Raw genomic sequence first — 19,312 nt, 5'->3', positions numbered from 1 at the left:
AGAACTACCATATGCTCCAGCAATTCCACTGCTGGGAAAATATCTGAAAAAAGCAAAAACACTAATTCGAAAAGATACATACATCCCAATGTTCATAGCAGCATTATTTACAATTGCCAAAATAAGCAATCTAAGTGTTCATCAAGAGATGAATGGATAAAGAAGATGTGGTGTATATATACAATGGAACATTACTCAGCCATAAGAAATGAAATTTTGCCATTTGCAACAACATGGATGAACCTAGAGCGTATTATGCTTAGTGAAATAAGTCAGACAAAGACAAATACTGTATGATATCACTTATATGTGGAATCTAACAAATACAACAAACTAGTGAATACAGCAAGAAAGAAGCAGATTCATAGATGTAGAGAACCAGTGGGGAGAGGAAAGATGGGAGGGGCAATATAGGGGTAGGAGATTAAGAGGTGCAAACTATTAGGTATAAAATAAGCTACAAGGATACGTTGTACAACATGGGGAATGCAGCCAAAATTTTTTAATAACTATAAATGGAGTACACCCTTTAAAAACTGTGAACCACTCTACTGTACACCTGTAACTTATATAATATTGCACATGAAGTATACTTCAATAAATAAAATCAAAATCAACATCAAGATACCTCCCATACAAGTATATATTATCCTACAAATTTTGCAGCAGCAGCACCTTTCCAGTAATTATTATCTAAACTTACAGAACTGTAGGAAATCTTTTAGGAAATGCAGTCTTTCTATAGACTTTTATGTAGACTTCATTACACATAAGCACTATGCTCCTCAAAGGAGGATATAAAGGGACGAATCCAGACATGTATAATTTCCTTAAGCTTACAGTCTTAATGGAACATTCCTATCAATAACTATAATTGAGAACAGAAATGATTGTGTCATCAGGTAAAGTAAACTGGCTGTTTAAGGGCTGAGATTATTTAAGGTTGGTAAGATTGGCAAAGAGTTCATGGAGCAGGTTATGAGCTGAGCTGTAAGGAATGGCAGGGAAGTAGATGCTAAGCAGAGGTTACTTTAAGAACACTGTCCAGAAAGCCAGAAGACATGGGGCAAGTAGAGGGAACAGCACCTAGCGGCAGCTTTGCTGACACACAGGTTGTGTGCAGACAAGCACAGGGAATAAAATAGATTACTGGCACAATGTGCAAAGTTTAATGAAGTTTTAGAGCAGAGGAGGGCTTCAAAATAGGTTAAAGTAGAGCAAAGAGGCTGGAGGCGGAGACAGTCAGGAGGCAGAAGTAGGGATGCCTGAACTCGGAGTGCCACAGCAGGAACAATGCGGGGGTGCTGGGGGGAGCCAGTTCTGTGGGAGCAAGCGAGGGGGCCAGGGAGGTTCAAAGATGGTGGGAGCCCAAACTCTAGATAAGCAGGAAGATACCGGTGTTATTAGCAGAAAGAGAACATGTGACAAAGTCTAGAGACAGATGATGAGTGCTAAGTGCTAGAGAAAATGTCCTACAGAAAAATGCAAACATTGAACTGAAATTTGGGAAAGAGCTCAGACCTGTATATAAGGTAAGAATCTTTACAAAGATGGCAGATGAAGTCTTAAGACTGAATGAGATTGATGAGAATGGGACTTGAGTGAAAAAAACAACTCTAAGTGCTGATCTTCAGGAGATGCTAACATTAATGGCTAATAGGAGGAAAATGAGTCAGAGAAAGTGTGATTTGGAGAGACACAAGGAAAACTGGGGTGGGGGACAGTGTGTTATATACAATCACGCACATGCACACGCTGACTTATGAAGGAGAAGGCTTGGCTCTTGATCTGAAGGATCACTTAAGCTGATATATGGACAGCAGGGTTTTCTAAAGTGTGTTCTAGGGAACACTAGTTTTAGTAGCTGTTGAAAGGTATATCATGATCAACACAGGACACAGTGATCAAAAAGGTTAGGATATCGGCCCTTTACCTACTGTAGATATTCAGGGAGTACATCCCAATGACCTATAAACCTTTTTTGTTTTATATCTTCTAGATACAGCAGTGTTCTTTCCATAAGCAGTCAGCTTGAGAAATGCTGATACACAGTAAAATTTTAAAATTCACAGAATATTAAAACTGAAAAGGACAGTTATGATCATTTCATCCAATCATTTCATTTTATATGTGAAGAAAGTTAATTATATGGTAAATTACTGTACTGCCTTATTCTTGGTAGGTGATGAACAAATGTGATAGGAAAGCATATGAGCAAGAGAGAAGTAAAACAGAAATCTGAGCTTTAAAAGCTATAATATTAGTTACCATCTGAGGGGTAACTTGCTTTATGCTTACTGTTTTAGAACATTTCACAGAGTTATCCTGAAGAGGAAACTGAGGCCTCAAGTATCACATGGCCAGTGGCCCAGCTGGTACACAGCAGAACTTGAACTGAAACCCAAATCTGCCTTACTGTTAAAATCTGGGCTCTTCAACACGATGCTCTGTTGACTTGACAAGAGGGCCAGAGACAAATCCAGTTCTAGGGTACACATCCACCCCCACCCATGGATAGGCCCCAAGATAAAAGCTTTCTTGTACCAAACTGACACTACACATAACTGTAAATAAAACCTAATGTAACAAATTCAATATACCAAAAATCTAGATTTACAAAACAGATCCTCAGGAGCACACTTATTTGCTTTCAAAAATAAATTTATAAAAGAATCATCAAAATATTCTCTCCCACTATGAATATATTTATAATTATTTCATTTTATTAATTTTTTTCTAGAGTAGATATTCTGCATAGGTCAAGATACACCTTTAATATTTCAGCAAAGGTCTAAGTATATCATTTATGAAATTTTTGCAGGAAACTCACTTTCATTCATGAGAAATAAGTCCAAAAATAATCACTTTGGACCTTAGGCCATGAATTCTTATTAATTTTAATGAGTTTTCCTTGAAATGATACACTATCTTTTCTTGAGTACGGTGATATACACACACAGAGACATAGGTCATCACATATACTTGCAAATACTACAGTCTCAACTTAAACTTCGATTCCCTAATTTAAAATAGTATCATATTCCCTTACAATTAGTGAAACAATTTAAGTGGTATTCATATTTTTAGTTCATTCTAGCATGTTACACATGAGATGTAGTCAGCTGCTAAACCATTTTTCCCCAGTGTGCATAGGAAAGAATAATATGTATCCCCCAAGTTATGATCTGTAAACCTAAGTTCACTGCAAATGGCTATGTTAGGTCACATGTCAGAAAAATATTTACGAAAGCTTAATATCAGTGAAAATCAAGAATAAAATCCACATGTAGTTCTAATGAAAAAACATATTTTGACCTAATTTCTTGATAAATTAATTGAAAATGTAGCAAAGAGTCTGCTCTAACAATTTCTAAAAAATTAAATTCTTAACTGCTATATTGATTAATGGAAATTTACAAGAGTGGTTTTCTTGGTCTACATAATAGTCATAATTTACCTGCAATGGTATCTCCCCCAAAGTATGTACCTTGAAACCTTACATTTTACTGTCAAAATACGTTCAGGAAACACTGCAAATTCCATTTCTCTCTTAGAGACTGACATTACATACATCAGCACTGTACAAGCTCCTGGAAGTTTTTCAGTTAAAAAAAATTAGTTTCATTTAATCCATCATTTCTCAAGCTTATCTATCAATATCCTGACCCAGTCAGTGTCACAGGAAATGGGATTAGAAAACCTTGATCTATAATGATAGAAGGAGATAATGAGAAGTGTATGGTACCCAAATCATTTGCAGTAGATTTTGGAATTTATGTAATTTTATATATTTTCTTTTTGAATGCTATTTTTTATAAAAAGATAATTGATTGCATACAGGCACAGCAAACAGTTTCAAATAAGAATCGGAGCGTGCTGGGTACCAAGAAAAAGACATGGGATACTCAGGGTTTACGTGTCTTATACAAAGCGGGTAAGACACTGGTGTAAAATGAAAACTGGCCATGCAATTAATCCTTCTCCAGGATCACCTCTGAGGCGCAGACAAAGACAGAAAAGAGCAAGCAGCTCATTTACTAAAAGGCTGACATGCAGCATACTTACACTGCCCATTCAAGCTTCTCATTCTTGATTGAGTTGTACAGAGCCTGTAAAGAGAGAAAACAAGATGGAATTATTCTTTTCATCCTGTTCCACGTTGTGAATTCAGCAAATGACCAAAGCCAAAAGGCTCGAGTGAGTCCGCAAGCAACTCCCAGGGCCCTATGGGTCCTCCTGTTGGTGCTGCAGAAACGAGGAAGACACAGGTGAGGCTAAAGAGCACAGGGCAGACAGAGCTCCATGAAAGAGAGAGACTTCATGAGGTAAAAAATGTCATTTACAGATACGACACACAACATGTGCTACATTTTACTGTTGGTAGGATTGTAAACTGATACAGCCACTATGGAGAACAGTATGGGGGTTCCTTAAAAAACAGTAAAATATAGGACATGATTAAAATTAGACCATGCACTCTATTTTTCTAATTCAAAATATGGTCTTACAGTTTTACTACTTTGGAACTGCAATATTCATAACTTTTCATCAATGGAATAAATATAACTGTTTTCATAACAACTTAATGAGCAAGATACATGGAAGGGAGACTGAAGCCCAATTATGGGAGACTATCTTAGAATAATTTCAGAGTTTCTATACCAATGACTTAAGCAGCTTTTGTTTGTTTTGTTTTGTTTTTTTTAATTGGGGTGTAATTGTTTACAATGTTGTACTAGTTTCTGCTGTACAGCGAAGTGAATCAGCTATATGTATACATATATCCCCTCTTTTTTGGATTTTCTTCCCATTTAGGTCACCACAGGGCACCAAGTAGAGTTCCCTGTGCTATACAGCAGGTTCTCATTAGTTATCTATTTTATACATAGTAGTGTATATATGTCAATTCCAATTTCCCAATTCATCCCACCCCCCATCCCCTCTTGGTGTCCATACGTTTGTTCTCTACATCTGTCTCTATTTCTGCTCTGCAAATAGGTTCATCTGTACCATTTTCCCAGATTCCACATATATGCGTTAATATATGATATCTGTTTTTCTCTAACTTACTTCACTCTGTATGACAGTCTCTAGGTCCATCCATGTCTCTACGAATGACCCAGTTTTGTTCCTTTTTATGGCTGAATAATATTCCATTGTTGCAGTATGACCATTATTAAAATATCTACAAACAATAGATGCTGAAGAGAGCATGGAGAAAAGGGAACCCTCTTGTACCGTTGGTAGGATTGTAAACTGATACAGTCACTATGGAGAACAGTATGGGGGTTCCTTAAAAAACTAAAAATAGAACTACCATATGACCCAGCAATCCCACTATTGGGCATATACCTGGAGAAAACCATAACTCAAAAAGACACATGTACTCCAATGTTCACTGCAACACTATTTACAATAGCCAGGGCATGGAAGCAACCTAAGTGCCTATGGACAGATGAATGGATTAAGCAGCTTTTATTGGTCTCACCTCATAATTCTGATTTACAGTTAGTGAGTGTGACACTAGTGTGAGTGAGGTGGTGGAGAGGGAGACAGAAAGCTTCCTTAGAGCCTCAATAATGACAAGGACACAGTCAAGACAGCACAAGATTGCCTCAGCGAGTCTCCCAGCTCTGGCATCACATATAAGCTCCTTGCACTCAAGCTGTTCCACTAGGACAACTAACTTAAGAAAACGCTACCCCCTATGCCTCTAGTTTCTTAATTTTGAGTAAGATGTTATAAAGAAAACACAAGTGCATCTCTAAGATATAAAACCAAAACAGCAAATTACATTGAAGAAAGGATAACTGCATAATAACATTATGAAGGAGTTGGAACATTCTTCTTTAAAGAAGGATTTGGACTTACTAGGCTCATCTCATTTACTCTGAGATGGGAAAGGGGGGATCACATGCCATCTCAACCCCTCAACTTCCAAAGGAAGAAACGGCAAGTTCAGAATGTTTCCCAGAAAGCACAGCACAGCACGGCAGAGGCAGAACTGCCTTGTACAGCTACCTTCTGCCTTTTAACATGTCTTGTCCAAGCGTGAGAGGCAGTCTACATGTGTGTGATCAGAAAGACTGAACACAGATAGTGAATCCCCTTTCTAGCAAAACACATCCCAATTCAGGACAAACATGCTTAGTTACAGATTTTGTATTATTTAAGATGCAATCTTTAGTCAGTGTCTTGAGAGACTCCATGGGAGTTCTTCAGTGTGGCTACAGTAGCCAGTTACTAGATAATTATGGGAGCTAATAAAATGTAGGACACATTTCATCATTATCAGGACATGGTAAAATGTGTCCTCAAATACAGAAATGGTAAAACAGCAAAAGCAAGTAAAGGGTAAATCAAGGCACAAAGACCATGCTGTAAACTGGATATTCTTTTGGAAGAACTCAAATTTACTGAAGAGCTAGGACAACCTATTATATAGCTAATGTCTCTTGAGGCTGCATGTACAGAAGTGCAGAGTCAACGTCTAACTCCGGCCTCAGGAGAGTCTTGCTGGTGAGTGTCTTTAAATGGATTCTGTCACTTGTAGGAGCCACCTTGAACCCACAGTAATAGTGGGCTTTTGAGAAGAGACAGACCATTAAAGATTCTTTACATACTATCACACTCAATACTAACTAAACTAATTTAACAATACGGTAAAGATAAAAAACTATCTGTTCATAAATGTAGAAAATGATATCTAGGCAACTAGAAATTTTCGAATAAATTAAATTCTGCCCTAGATCAATTTTTTTTTCAAATTTTCTGCCCAGGAGAATATTTTGCTTGAAGAGGCAACTGAGTTTCAAATTAGAAATTCCTAATAGAAAATATGAACAGACTAATCACAAGTATGGAAATTGAGACTGTGATTAAAAATCTCCCAACAAACAAAAGCCCAGGGCCAGATGGCTTCACAGGCAAATTCTAGCAAACATTTAGAGAAGAGCTAACACCTATTCTTCTCAAACTCTTCCAAGATATAGCAGAAAGAGGAACACTCCCAAACGCATTCTACAAGGCCACCATCACCCTGATACCAAAATCAGGCAAAGATGTTACAAAAAAGGAAAATTACAGGCCAATATCATTGATGAATATAGATGCAAAAAATCCTCAACAAAATACTAGCAAACAGAATCCAAGGAAAATTACAGGCCAATATCACTGATGAATATAGATGCAAAAATCCTCAACAAAATACTAGCTAACAGAATCCAACAGCACATTAAAAAAGATCATACACCATGGTCAAGTGGGGTTTATCCGTGGGATGCAAGGATTCTTCAATATACGCAAATCAATCAATGTGATACATCATATCAACAAATTGAAGGATCAAAACCATATGATCATCTCAATAGATGCAGAAAAAGCTTCTGACAAAACTCAATATCCATTTATGATAAAAACTCTCCAGAAAATGGGCATAGAAGGAAATTACCTCAACATAATAAAAGCCATATATGAGAAAACAAAAGCCAACATCATTCTAAATGGGGAAAAACTGAAAGAATTCCCTCTAAGAACAGGAACATGACAAGGGTGCCCACTCTCACCATTATCATTCAACATAGTTTTGGCAGTTTTAGCCACAGCAATCAGAGAAGAAAAGGAAATAAAAGGAATTCAAATTGGAAAAGAAGTAAAATTGTCACTCTTTGCAGATGACATGATATTATATATAGAAAACCCTAAAGATTCTACCAGAAAACTGCTAGCACTAATTGATGAATTTAGTGAAGTAACAGGATACAACATTAATGCATGGAAATCTCGTGCATTCCTATACACTAACAATGAAAAAACATAAAGAGAAATTAAGGAAACTCTTCCATTCACCATTGCAACAAAAAGAATAAAATACCTAGGAATAAACCTGCCTAAGGAGGCAAAAGACCTGTATGCAGAAAACTATAAGACACTGATGAAAGAAATCAAAGACGATACAAACAGATGGAGGGACATACCATGTTCTTGGACTGGAAGAATCAACACTGTGAAAATGACTATCCTACCCAAAACAATTTACAGATTCAACACAATCCCTATTACATTACCAACGGCATTTTTCACAGAACTAGAGCAAGGAATCTTATGATTTGTATGGAAACTCAAAAGACCCTGAATAGCCAAAGCAATCTTGAGAAGGAAAGATGGAGTTGGTGGAATTAGGCTTCCTGACTTCAAACTATACTATGAGGCCACAGTGATCAAGACAGTATGGTACTGGCACAAAAACAGAAAGGTAGATCAATGGAACAGAATAGAGAACCCAGAGGTAAGCCCAAGCACACATGAGCACCTTATCTTTGATGAAGGAGGCAAGAATATACAATGGAAAAAAAGACAGCCTCTTCAATAAGTGGTGCTGGGAAAATTGGACAGCAACATGTAAAAGAATGAAATTAGAACACTTCCTAACACCATACACAAAAACAAACTCAAAATGGATTAAAGACCTGAATGTAAGGCCAGACACTATAAAACTCCTAGAGGAAAACATAGGCAGAACACTCCATGACATCCATCAAAGCAACATCCTTTTTGACCCACCTCCTAGAATCATGGAAATAAAATCAAGAATAAACAAATGGGACCTCATGAAACTTAAAAGCTTTTGCACAGTGAAAGAAACCATAAATAAGACAAGAAGACAACCCTTATAATGGGAGAAAATACTTGCCAACGAAGCAACGGACAAAGGATTAATCTCCAAAATATACAAGCAGTTCATGCAGCTTCATACCAAAAAGGCAAATAACCCAATCCACAAGTGGGCAGAAGACCTAAATAGACATTTCTCCAAAGAAGACATACAGATGGCCAACAAACACATGAAAAGATGCTCAACATCACTAATCATTAGAGAAATGCAAGTCAAAGCCACAATGAAGTATCATCTCACACCGGTCAGAATGGCCATCATCCAAAATCTAGAAACAATAAATGCTGGAGAGGGTGTGGAGAAAATGGAACTCTCCTGCACTGTTGGCGGGAATGTAAGTTGGTACAGCCACTATGGAAAACAGTTTGGAGGTTCCTTTAAAAACTAAAAATAGAACTACCATATGATCTATTAATCCCACTTCTGGGCATATACCCAGAGAAAACCATAATCCAAAAAGAAACATGTACCATAATGTTTATTGCAGCACTATTTACAATAGCCAGGACATGGAAGCAACTGAAATGCCCATCAACAGATGAATGGATAAAGAAGATGTGGCACATACATACAATGGAATATTACTCAGCCATAAAAAGGAATGAAATGGAGCTATATGTAATGAGGTAGATAGACCTAGAGTCTGTCATACAGAGTGAAGTAAGCCAGAAAGAGAAAAAGAAATACTGTATGCTAACTCATATATACTGAATCTTAAAAAAAAAAAAAAAAAAAATGGTACTGATGAATCCAGTGACAGGGCAAGAATAAGGATGCAGATGCAGAGAATGGACTGGAGGACATGGGGTTGGGAGGGCAGGGGGCGAAGGGGAAGCTGGGACGAAGTGAGAGAGTAGCACAGACATATATACACTACCAACTGTAAAACAGCCAGTGGGAGGTTACTGTATAACAAAGGGAGATCAACTCGATGATGGGTGATGCCTTAGAGGGCCAGGACAGGGAAGGTGAGAGGGAGTCGTGGGAGGGAGGGGATATGGGGATATATATATATAAATACAGCTGATCCACTTTGGTGTATCTCAAAAGCTGGTACAAAAGTGTAAAGCAATTATATTCCAATAAAGAGCTTAAAAAAAAACAAATTAGAAAATTCCTGTTACTCTGTCAGCTGCACATCACAGAACAAAACCTATTATAAAGAATCTTGTAAAATTCAGCAAACTTGTGCTATGTTGTAGGTCAAAGTCCTCTCTGTGTGTGTTAGAGCGCAGCAAATCTAAACAGTGATGTTATGCTCGTTTTCCATGACAAAATTATGATGGGATTGTCCTGAGTCTTTTTAGTGCTTTATGATAATCCACTATTTCTCTTAAAAAAGAAAAATTTGCTTTGCAAAAGCATCCAACACTCATTACCCTGATCACAACCTCCTACTCTCGTATTTACTTCTTTTACTTAATAACTGACATCCCATGATTCCCCTCATCTCCAGCCAACAGTCCTCACTCCCTTTGCCGCGCAGCCCATCACCTCAACCAGTCTTGCTCGCATTTTCCATTTCTTTGTCCCTTTCTATTCTGTCTGAAAAAAAATACTGTAACTCTTGACCAGTCCTACTCTGACTTCACATTAGTTAAAGTTTCTTTAGTTTCAAATTCAAAAATCTAAACTCTAATTACCTTAAGGGTAAGGGGGACCTAACATTTATATAGCCAAGCTATAAAAAAGATCTGGATGGAGCTGGCCTCAGGGACACAGGAATTTAAAACTCTGCTCCCTTAATCATTTCTCAATAAAACCGGGGGAAAAAACCCATAAACTCTGCCCCAAGTCCTCTCAATTCTTCTCTTTTCACCTTAAACATCCCCACTCCCCGTTTCTTTGCTGCACAAGAAACTACACACACGTCCGTATCAACAACACCCACTCACATCTCTGTATCTCTCAAGAACAGAAACCCACAGTTCTTTCCTCTCAGCCCGTTTGAAAAGATTACAGTTGGTGAGGTGCAGACCACCCGTCCTCCCCACCGATCAATCCATGTGCCTGGGAGATGAGCAACCGTGATTCAGCCCTTCCCTGAAGTCAAGGGTCCGGGGTGGCACTGACTGGCAGCGAGTGTAGTCCCCCTGAGCTCCACAGCCCCCTCTCCCGGTGGGTGACTAATTCCACATTAACAGAGAACATTAAACAACAGCACACATTAACGTCTCACACCTCCGCAGACCGTTCATTCGTGAACCTCCTTTAACTTTTTTGCCATATTCCCTAAAACAATCTGCACTGGCATCTGTTCTTTCCTCCTTTGTGACAGGAAGGGAAGTGGTGTCCCATGCCTGCCAGGCTAAGCCTCTAACACAGGTCCTGACCTTCCCTTTCTGGGGTAGCAGCTCCTTCTTCACCTGCTCCTCTCCATCAGCTTTCAAACCTGTGCAGGTCCCTCCCAGCCCCACCTCTGCAACTTAGTTGCCACCCTTTGTTCCTCAAAGAGTCTCTCCTGAGAGAAGTTTCAGCAATTCTTATCTCCGCTTGATCTATTCTCTTCAACCCAAGCAAGCTAGCTTCCATCGCTGCCCCTCCATTAAAACTGATCACAACAAATTCATCGGATTCCCTTGTGCTAAGTTCAAGGCCACCCTAGTGGTCTGTTTCTCTTCACCTTCAGCAGCACTGCATTCTCTCGCATACTGAATATTTTCTTCCTTATTTTCTGTGACACAATACACAGAATCCTGAATTTTCTCCTACCTCCTTCGACAATCCTTCTCCTTGCTCATATCTCCCTCATCTTAACCCTTAAATGTGGCTGAACCTAAGTGTTTCTCTTCAGCCCATCTCAACTTCTGTGAAGTTCAGATTCATGTGTCACAAAGCATCACAAATTCTGTAAAAAGGAACCAACTAGTACATGAAGGCCTAACAGTGAAAGGGTGCTCTCAATCTTAGTAAACCCCACTGATATAAAACATTTAATTTCTTGAGTACAGAAGCACTACACATAAAGCCTTAGGATGAGTAGTTTATGGTGATATAAAACATGCCCAAGTCAGAATCCTAGGAAGGCCAAAATTTTCCATCAATTGTTCCATTCAAAATACTTTTACATGTATTTCTACCACGTATCTACCACATATTTCTACCACGTATTGTGTATTTCTACACAATCAAGGGAGCTCCAGGTTAAAATCATCTTTACTACCAATTCTGCACCTGCCTACTAATGGCACAAGAATAAGCCTTTCAGTAATAGTGTTTTTAGGACAAACTGTTAAAACTCAAGAAACAACAAAGTGGAATTTCAGAGCTGAAAGGGGCCTTAGAGATCATGAAATAAACGCTCCCTTTTGTGGATGGGGACAACGAAGCCCATGTTAAAAAATCATCTCAAGGCCCTACAGCCAGTTTTCACAAACTTTGACTCAGAAACCACATTTCTCTCAGAAATCAAGTGACTACATTTAACTAACTACATTCTGTCCTTTCAACTAACTACATTCTTTCCTATCGGCTAACTATGGCTAACTATATTCTCTCTCCTAAAACCAAACTTGACAGCACCATAAATGTCTGGCTTAGGTCAAGGCTGGTGTGAAAGGGAACAAGGCTTGTGTCTCTCCTGGCATCAAGTCACACAATGCTGGTCACCATGATATTCTCTTCCTAAAGACGAGCTTAAACAAGAGCCTCTGTTGCTGGGACACATGCGTGGGATGCCTCTGGCAAGCGAGGCTGACGGTTTGCTGCACTGAGCGTATACTCCCACTCCACTTACGACCAAAGGTATTTGCCATAAGAATGGCTGAAACTGGAGGTGTATTCTACAGCTTAGGAAAATGATTTATCTCTAGCCATGTGAGGGGTTATCCGATCTAGCTCCAAGAAAGCAAGATTTGTGCGTAAACATTGTCCTGGAAGGCTTCCATTTCCCTGCGGCCATGAACTGGTAGCTGGAGACAAGTGGAGAAAGGGACCAAATCAATCTCTATTGGCCAGAGCAGCTCACATGAATTACATGCAGTGACATGACAGCCAGCTGTGGCAGGCTAAATAAGGGACACCCCAAAGATGTCCAGGTCCTAAACCCCAGAATCTGCAAATGTTTCTGCATTCCACAAAGATGTGCAAACATGGTTAAGTTAATGATCTTGAATGGGAGAGAATATCTGGGCTGAGTGGTGTCTATATAAGAAGGATGCAGAGGGAGATTTAACAAAGACAGAAGAAGAGAAGGTAACACGAAGATGGACAGAGAAACTGAAGTGACACAGACACAAACCAAGGAATGCTGGCAACCACCAGAGTTTGGAGGAGCCAGGGAACAGACTCCTTCCTGGACCCTCCAGAGGAGTGCAGCACTGTCCACTCCTTGATTTCAGACTTCTGGGCCCAAATTGTGAGAGAACAAATTCCTGCTGTTTTAGAACACCACTCTTGTGGTAATTTGTTGCCAGCAGCCCTAGGAAATTAATACACGAGGTATAGATGGAAGACAGATACCTGCATAAAGAATCATCACACCCACAGGTTGATTTTCAGAAGCTTCTCCAGAGTCAGTCCCCAGGTAAGACACAGTCACCTACCAGAGTGCTCGCAACTGACAGTGTGAGGGTGCACACCAGAATCAGCCAACGAGTTTTTTAAAATATTGATCACTGAGCCCCATCCCAGATCTACTGAATCAGATTCCCAGATTAGAAACCTACACCATGAATATTTCCAAATGATTCACACGTAACTCTGATACAAACCCTTGGTTAAAAATCACTGCTTTGTGAGGTTACCTGTCTTTTGCTAATCGAAATTCCTGCAACTTAACCCAGCAGCTAGACAATAAACAAATACCTCCACTGAGACTAAACAGCACAGAATGATTTCCCAAATTTGAAGTTCACCTTTTTTAAGAATGAGAAAGCAAACTGCTTAAATTACAGACATCAAGGTATCTTGGTCTAAATTTACTTTTAAGTCTTTGTTCTTCAACTTTTAATTGCTTCTCATCGAGATGATAAAATACAATTTTATTCAAGGCTTAGCACCAGCACTGACAGCCCACACATGGTTCTCTGAAGTTTTCCCTATTACCATGCATCATGTAACCATGAGTCTCTCTCTCTCTTCCTCTCCAGAAGTACATTTTGCAATCTATGAAATTCATATATTTTAGTTCAGTCATGTCTCGACTCCAGTGATTTTTCTTTCTCTGTGCTCCTTGAATTACTATAAAGTACAGGTGATGACACAACTTCTAGTCTCCCTTCATGAGACTGAGAGTGACCCCAGTGAAACTCATACCCAAGAATTATGACGTCATCAACACCAGGGCTATCTTGTTCAAGTGCAGTGTGGCTTCACACAGTTATTCAGATCAAACAGACTTCTGAGTAGAGAACTAAATATGCAACACTCTGCAAAATGTTACCAGAGAAAGACTGTGTTTGAAAATAACATTGGTTAAAAATTTAAAAATGTAGTTACCATATGAATTTCAAATTGGTTAGAAAAACTCAAAATATGTTAAAGCAATGGCCCTCAACTTTTTCTTCCCTATGCCTTAAAATAATATTGAGAAACTGCATTACCCCTCCTTAAAGAAGGCTTCCCTAAAACCAATATTTAGAATTAACTCTTTGTTTGCCTTTCTACCCCTGGATGTTGTTACACGCATGCAACACACCAAAGTAAGGTTATGGGTGAGAACTGTGCCACCTTCTTTTTTTCTTTTTTTTAAGTGGCAGAAGGCAATGGTCAAGCAGAAGTTAAAAAAGGATAAACAGCCTGAAACTCTGAACACAAGAGTATTCATAGGTAGATCTATTTTAGGGAGAAGAACATACTAAAGATGAGTTTCTGGAAGCTGATTCCCATCCCCAGTGGGAAGTTTTCATGTACCCAAGTTTAAAGAACACGACATAAGAGAACGCATATTAACAAGCAATCCTGTAGGCATTCCTCTCTTCAGCTCTCATTCAGGGTGATAAAAGCATGCTCAATATAAGCAACTTGTTTTGAGTTTGGTTTTCTCCCACATCTACAGTCAGACCTATTTTTTGGATCCAGTCGTCATGTAAACAGAGTCAAGATCTATGTCCTGGAGAGTTAACTTATCTCGTGCCACGGTGCACTTACAAACCCAGCCAGCAACAGCAGAAACACCTAACCATTAAGTGTCTGACTCCACTGAGGAGATGAGCCAACGCTAAACCATGACAGATACAACGGTAGTGACGTAGAAGTACTCACCTTACTGAAAGGGAATCTGAAGGACAAGTGACATGTGTGACTCATCACATGGTAAACACTGGTGAGCACACTCTATAGGTCACAGTGGCATCACGCTAGCTGTAGAAGAATCCACTCTTGCCTTCAGGGGTCTCTCATGCAAGGATAACAAAATGCACTGCTGATCCTGATGGAACTGGATCTAATGGAGAATTAGCTAGCAGAATCAACTGTTTACTTCCTGCCTTCAATGTGCAACACACTTTCACAAATAGTATCTAATATGTGACGTTATATTACAAGCAATTTTTAGAGAAATATTTAAGAGAAAAGATAACAGATCCAGTCTCAGGATCTAAGAATCTGAGGAGGGGCGGGGGTTCGACAATCACTACCTTGCCTCTCAAGACAATTTCATTTACCTGACCTTAATTTTCTAAAACTCGAGGATGGAAGATGCCTTAGAGGACTGGGGTGGGGAGGGTGGGGGGACTCGAGGAGGGGGGAGTCAAGGAAGGGAGGGAATACGGGGATATGTGTATAAAAACAGATGATTGAACCTGGTGTACCCCCCCCCCCAAAAAAAAAAATAAATAAATAAATAAAAAATAAAATAAAATGTGCTATGAGAGGGTTGCATAAGGCTGCCTTTTTTGGCCCCCTTCCAGATCTACCATTCTATGATTCCACTTCAAAAGGATCTCAGAAATCACCTGGCCAAACTCTCAAAGTAGTTCCTTCCCTGGTCCCTGCTCCCTGCTCCCTTTTCCATGTCCTCCACTCATTTTCCCCTGGTTATTGATTAGTAGCATCGCTACCTGCTCCCAAATCCCAGGTATGACTCTAAAAATCAGGAAATGAAATTAATCTTTAAATTGCATATGAAAAAGAATGAAAATGGGAGAAAGGGAGGGAGGGAGGGGCACTGATTCTCTAGGGGAGGAACAGCACATGGGGCTCCCTGGTTGCCTGTTGTCAAATGTATCTTTGTACGCTAGAACAGGGACCACCCTTCCTTCATTAACACCAAAGGGCAGAAGATGCAGCTAAGGGTAATATTAAATATGCACACCTCCCAAAAAATTTGCTAAGCAACCAAACCTGAAAGTGTATAAAAATGTAACTTCTAATTATCATTTATGCTGACACAATCCTCCAAACTGTCACCTATATATATATATATACACACACACACACACACACACACACACACACATATTCTTTCATTTCATTCATTCTGAAGGTAGAATTGGTCAATAAGGCATCATGAGTGTTTATACAGAGCATATTTCTCTTAAAGCGCCTTTTCTACACCTTATGATTACTTTCCATTCGACTGGCTGCTGTGCCTGAAGGAAAGTTTCTTAACTGTGCTAGCACAAATAACATTATTCAAATTGTAAGTGTATTTAAATACAAAATAGTCACCAAGTTCCTTTTTTAAAATTGAGGCTTAATTGACATATAACATTATATTAGGTTCAGGTGTGCAACATAATGATTTGATATTTGCACTAAGCTCCTTGTTGAGCAAAAACTTAAGTAGAAAGAATTTTTTCTCCTTGTTAATACTGTAAACATATCCCCCAACACAATAAAAGCCATACATGACAAGCCCACAGCTGACACCCAAAGTGGCTGCATCAATTTACATTAAAAAACTGAAAGCTTTTGCTCTAATATCAGGAACAAGACAAGGATGCCCACTCTCACTGCTTTTATTCAACATAGTATTGGAAGTCCTGGCCAGTGCAATTAGGCAGGAGAAGGAAATGAAAGGCATTCAAATTGGAAAAGAAGTAAAACTGTCACTATTTCAAGATGACATGATATTATGTATAGAAAACCTTAAAGACTCCACACACACACACACAAACTGTTAAAACTAACAATTCAAGTAAGTTGCAGGATATGAAATCAAAATACAAAAATCTGTTGATTTCTATACACTAATAATAAACTATCAGAAAGAGAAATGAAGAAAACAATCCCATTTATAATTTCATCAACAAGAATAAAATATCTAGGAATAAATTTAACAAAGGAAGTGAAAAACCTATACACTGAAAACTATAAGACACTGATGAAAAACACTGAAGATGACCAAATAAATGGAAAGATATTCTGTGTGCATGGATTGGAAGAATTAATATCATTAAAATGTCCTATATTACCCAAAGCAATCTACAGATTCAATGTGCTCCCTAAAAAAATTCCAGTGGCATCTTTCACAGAAATATGAAAAAAATTCCTATAATTTCTGTGGAAGCACAGAAGACCCTGAATAGCAAAAGCGATTTTGAGAAAGAACAAAAAAGCTAGAGGTATTACACTTCCTGATTTCAAAATATATTACAAGGCTATAGCAATCAAAACAGTATGATAGTGACATAAAAACAGACACACAGATCAATGGAACAAAATAGAGAGCCAGAAATAAGCCCATACATATATAGTCAATTGACTTATGACAAAGGAGACCTGACTATACAAAAAGCAAAGGCAACAAAAGCAAAAATAAATGAGACTGCTCAAACTAAAAAGCTTCTGCACAGCAAATGATTTCATCAACAAAATGAAGAAGCAACGAACTGAACAAGAGAAAATATTTGCAAACAATATGTCTGATAAGGGGTTAATATCCAAAATATACAAAGAACTCACACAACTCAATCACAAAAAAACAATTCAATTAAAATGGGCAGGGGATCTGAACAGACATTTTTTCAAAGAAGACATACAGATGGCCAACAGGCAAATGAAAATATACTCAACATCACTAATCATCAAGGAAATGCAAATCAAAACCACGAGACATTACCTCATACCTGTCAGAACGGCTATTATCAAAAAGAAAAGAAAAGAAATAACAAGCACAGCAAGGATGTGGAGAAAAGGGAACACTTGTGCACTGTTGGTGGGAATGTAAATTGATGCAACCACTATGGAAAACAGTATGGAGTACCTCAAAAAATTAAAACTAAAACTGCCATACGATCCTGCAATTCCACTTCTGGATATTTACTGTAGGAAACAAAAACACTAATTTTAACATACGTTGAAAAGACATATGGACCCCTATGTGCACTGAAGCATTATTTATAATATCCAAGATATGAAAACAATGTATATGCATCCATGAATGGATAAAGAAACTGCACCTGCTCTCTCTCTCTCTCTATATATATACATATATATATATATACACACACACAAACACACAATGGAAAATTATTCACCCATAGAAAGTGAAATCTTGCCATTTGCAATAAGATGGATGAAACTTCTGAGTACTATGCTAAGTAAAGTAAGTCAGGAGGAAAAGATGAATACCATGTGATCTCATATATGTGGAATCTAAAACAAAAAACACACACAAACTGCAAGATCAAACAGAGAAAAGATTGCTGGGATTGCCAGAGGGATGGGGTAGGGGTTGGGGAGTGGGAGAAATGAGCAAAGGGGGTTAAAAAGTACAACCTTCCAGTCATAAGATAAATAGGTCACGGGGATGTGAAGTACAGCATGGTGACTATAGTTAATAATCCTGTACTGCATATTTGAAAGTTGTTAACAGAGTAGATCTTAAAAGTCCTCAACACAAGAAAAAAATTTTTGCAACTGTGTAAGGTGATGGGTGTTAACTAGACTTACAGTGGTGATCATTTCAAAATATATACAAAGATCAAATCATTACGTTGTATGCCTGAAACTAAAATAATGTTATATGTCAATTATACCTCAATTTGGAAAAAAAAAAAAACTGTAAACATATCCTAATGAGTTGATTTGAATATCAAGGCTAAATGTTGGTCCAATATCAAAAAACTGACTAAGACTCACCAGTAATCAGGTAACATAGATCAGTTAAGAGGCCAGGGAGAGACTCTTGGGAATTAGAGAAAGCCCCATCTAGAGGGCAGGTAACACACAGCTGTGGCCTGATTTCATCCAGGGGGGAATATGGATTCACTATGGCCAACTCTTATTTTTCAGAAGTAGCTAAAAGTACAAATTATTCAAGGCTTACAAATTTTCAAGTGTGGCAACAAAAAGATCAACAAAAACAAACAAACAAAAATGCACTGTGGGCTAGACTAAACACATCTGTTATCCAACAGGACATCAGGGTTGATATTCTGATTAGAAGTTAGTTATTAGAAAACTCTAAGGAAGAAACAATGAGAATCCTAAATGGAGAATAGATACAGTAAAATTTCCTGGCTTATGATTTAGAGACTTACACTTCTGAATATTTGATGTTTCACTTGATGAGATTGCTATAACTTTGTGATGATGTTCTAGCAATTTCTCAATATTTGATATTCCACTGGTGATAATAACACAGCCATCTATTGGACCACACTACGTGAGGCACCGTGCTAAGACAGTTATTTCCATTTAATCTCACTGAATCCTCAAAGCAACTGTATGAATGAGGTATTATTACCCATA

At 38.4% G+C, this 19,312-nt stretch overlaps 1 protein-coding gene across 11 annotated transcripts in view; it reads right to left on the bottom strand.

Annotated features, from left to right (window-relative positions):
• The window catches only part of PSD3 (pleckstrin and Sec7 domain containing 3), a 528,631-nt gene that overhangs the window by 140,564 nt on the left and 368,755 nt on the right, over positions 1–19,312 (bottom strand). For all 11 annotated transcript variants that reach the window (XM_057697902.1, XM_057697903.1, XM_057697905.1 and 8 more), the window contains one exon: positions 4,066–4,109. In XM_057697902.1, the coding sequence (XP_057553885.1) occupies positions 4,066–4,109 (44 nt within the window). The remainder of the gene's footprint in view (positions 1–4,065; positions 4,110–19,312) is intronic.

This window comes from Hippopotamus amphibius, chromosome 10, assembly GCF_030028045.1.
Source record: "Hippopotamus amphibius kiboko isolate mHipAmp2 chromosome 10, mHipAmp2.hap2, whole genome shotgun sequence".
NCBI classification, from domain to species: Eukaryota; Metazoa; Chordata; class Mammalia; order Artiodactyla; family Hippopotamidae; genus Hippopotamus; species Hippopotamus amphibius.
Note: the sequence above shows the minus strand (reverse complement) of the source record. Positions and strands in the feature narration are given on the sequence as shown.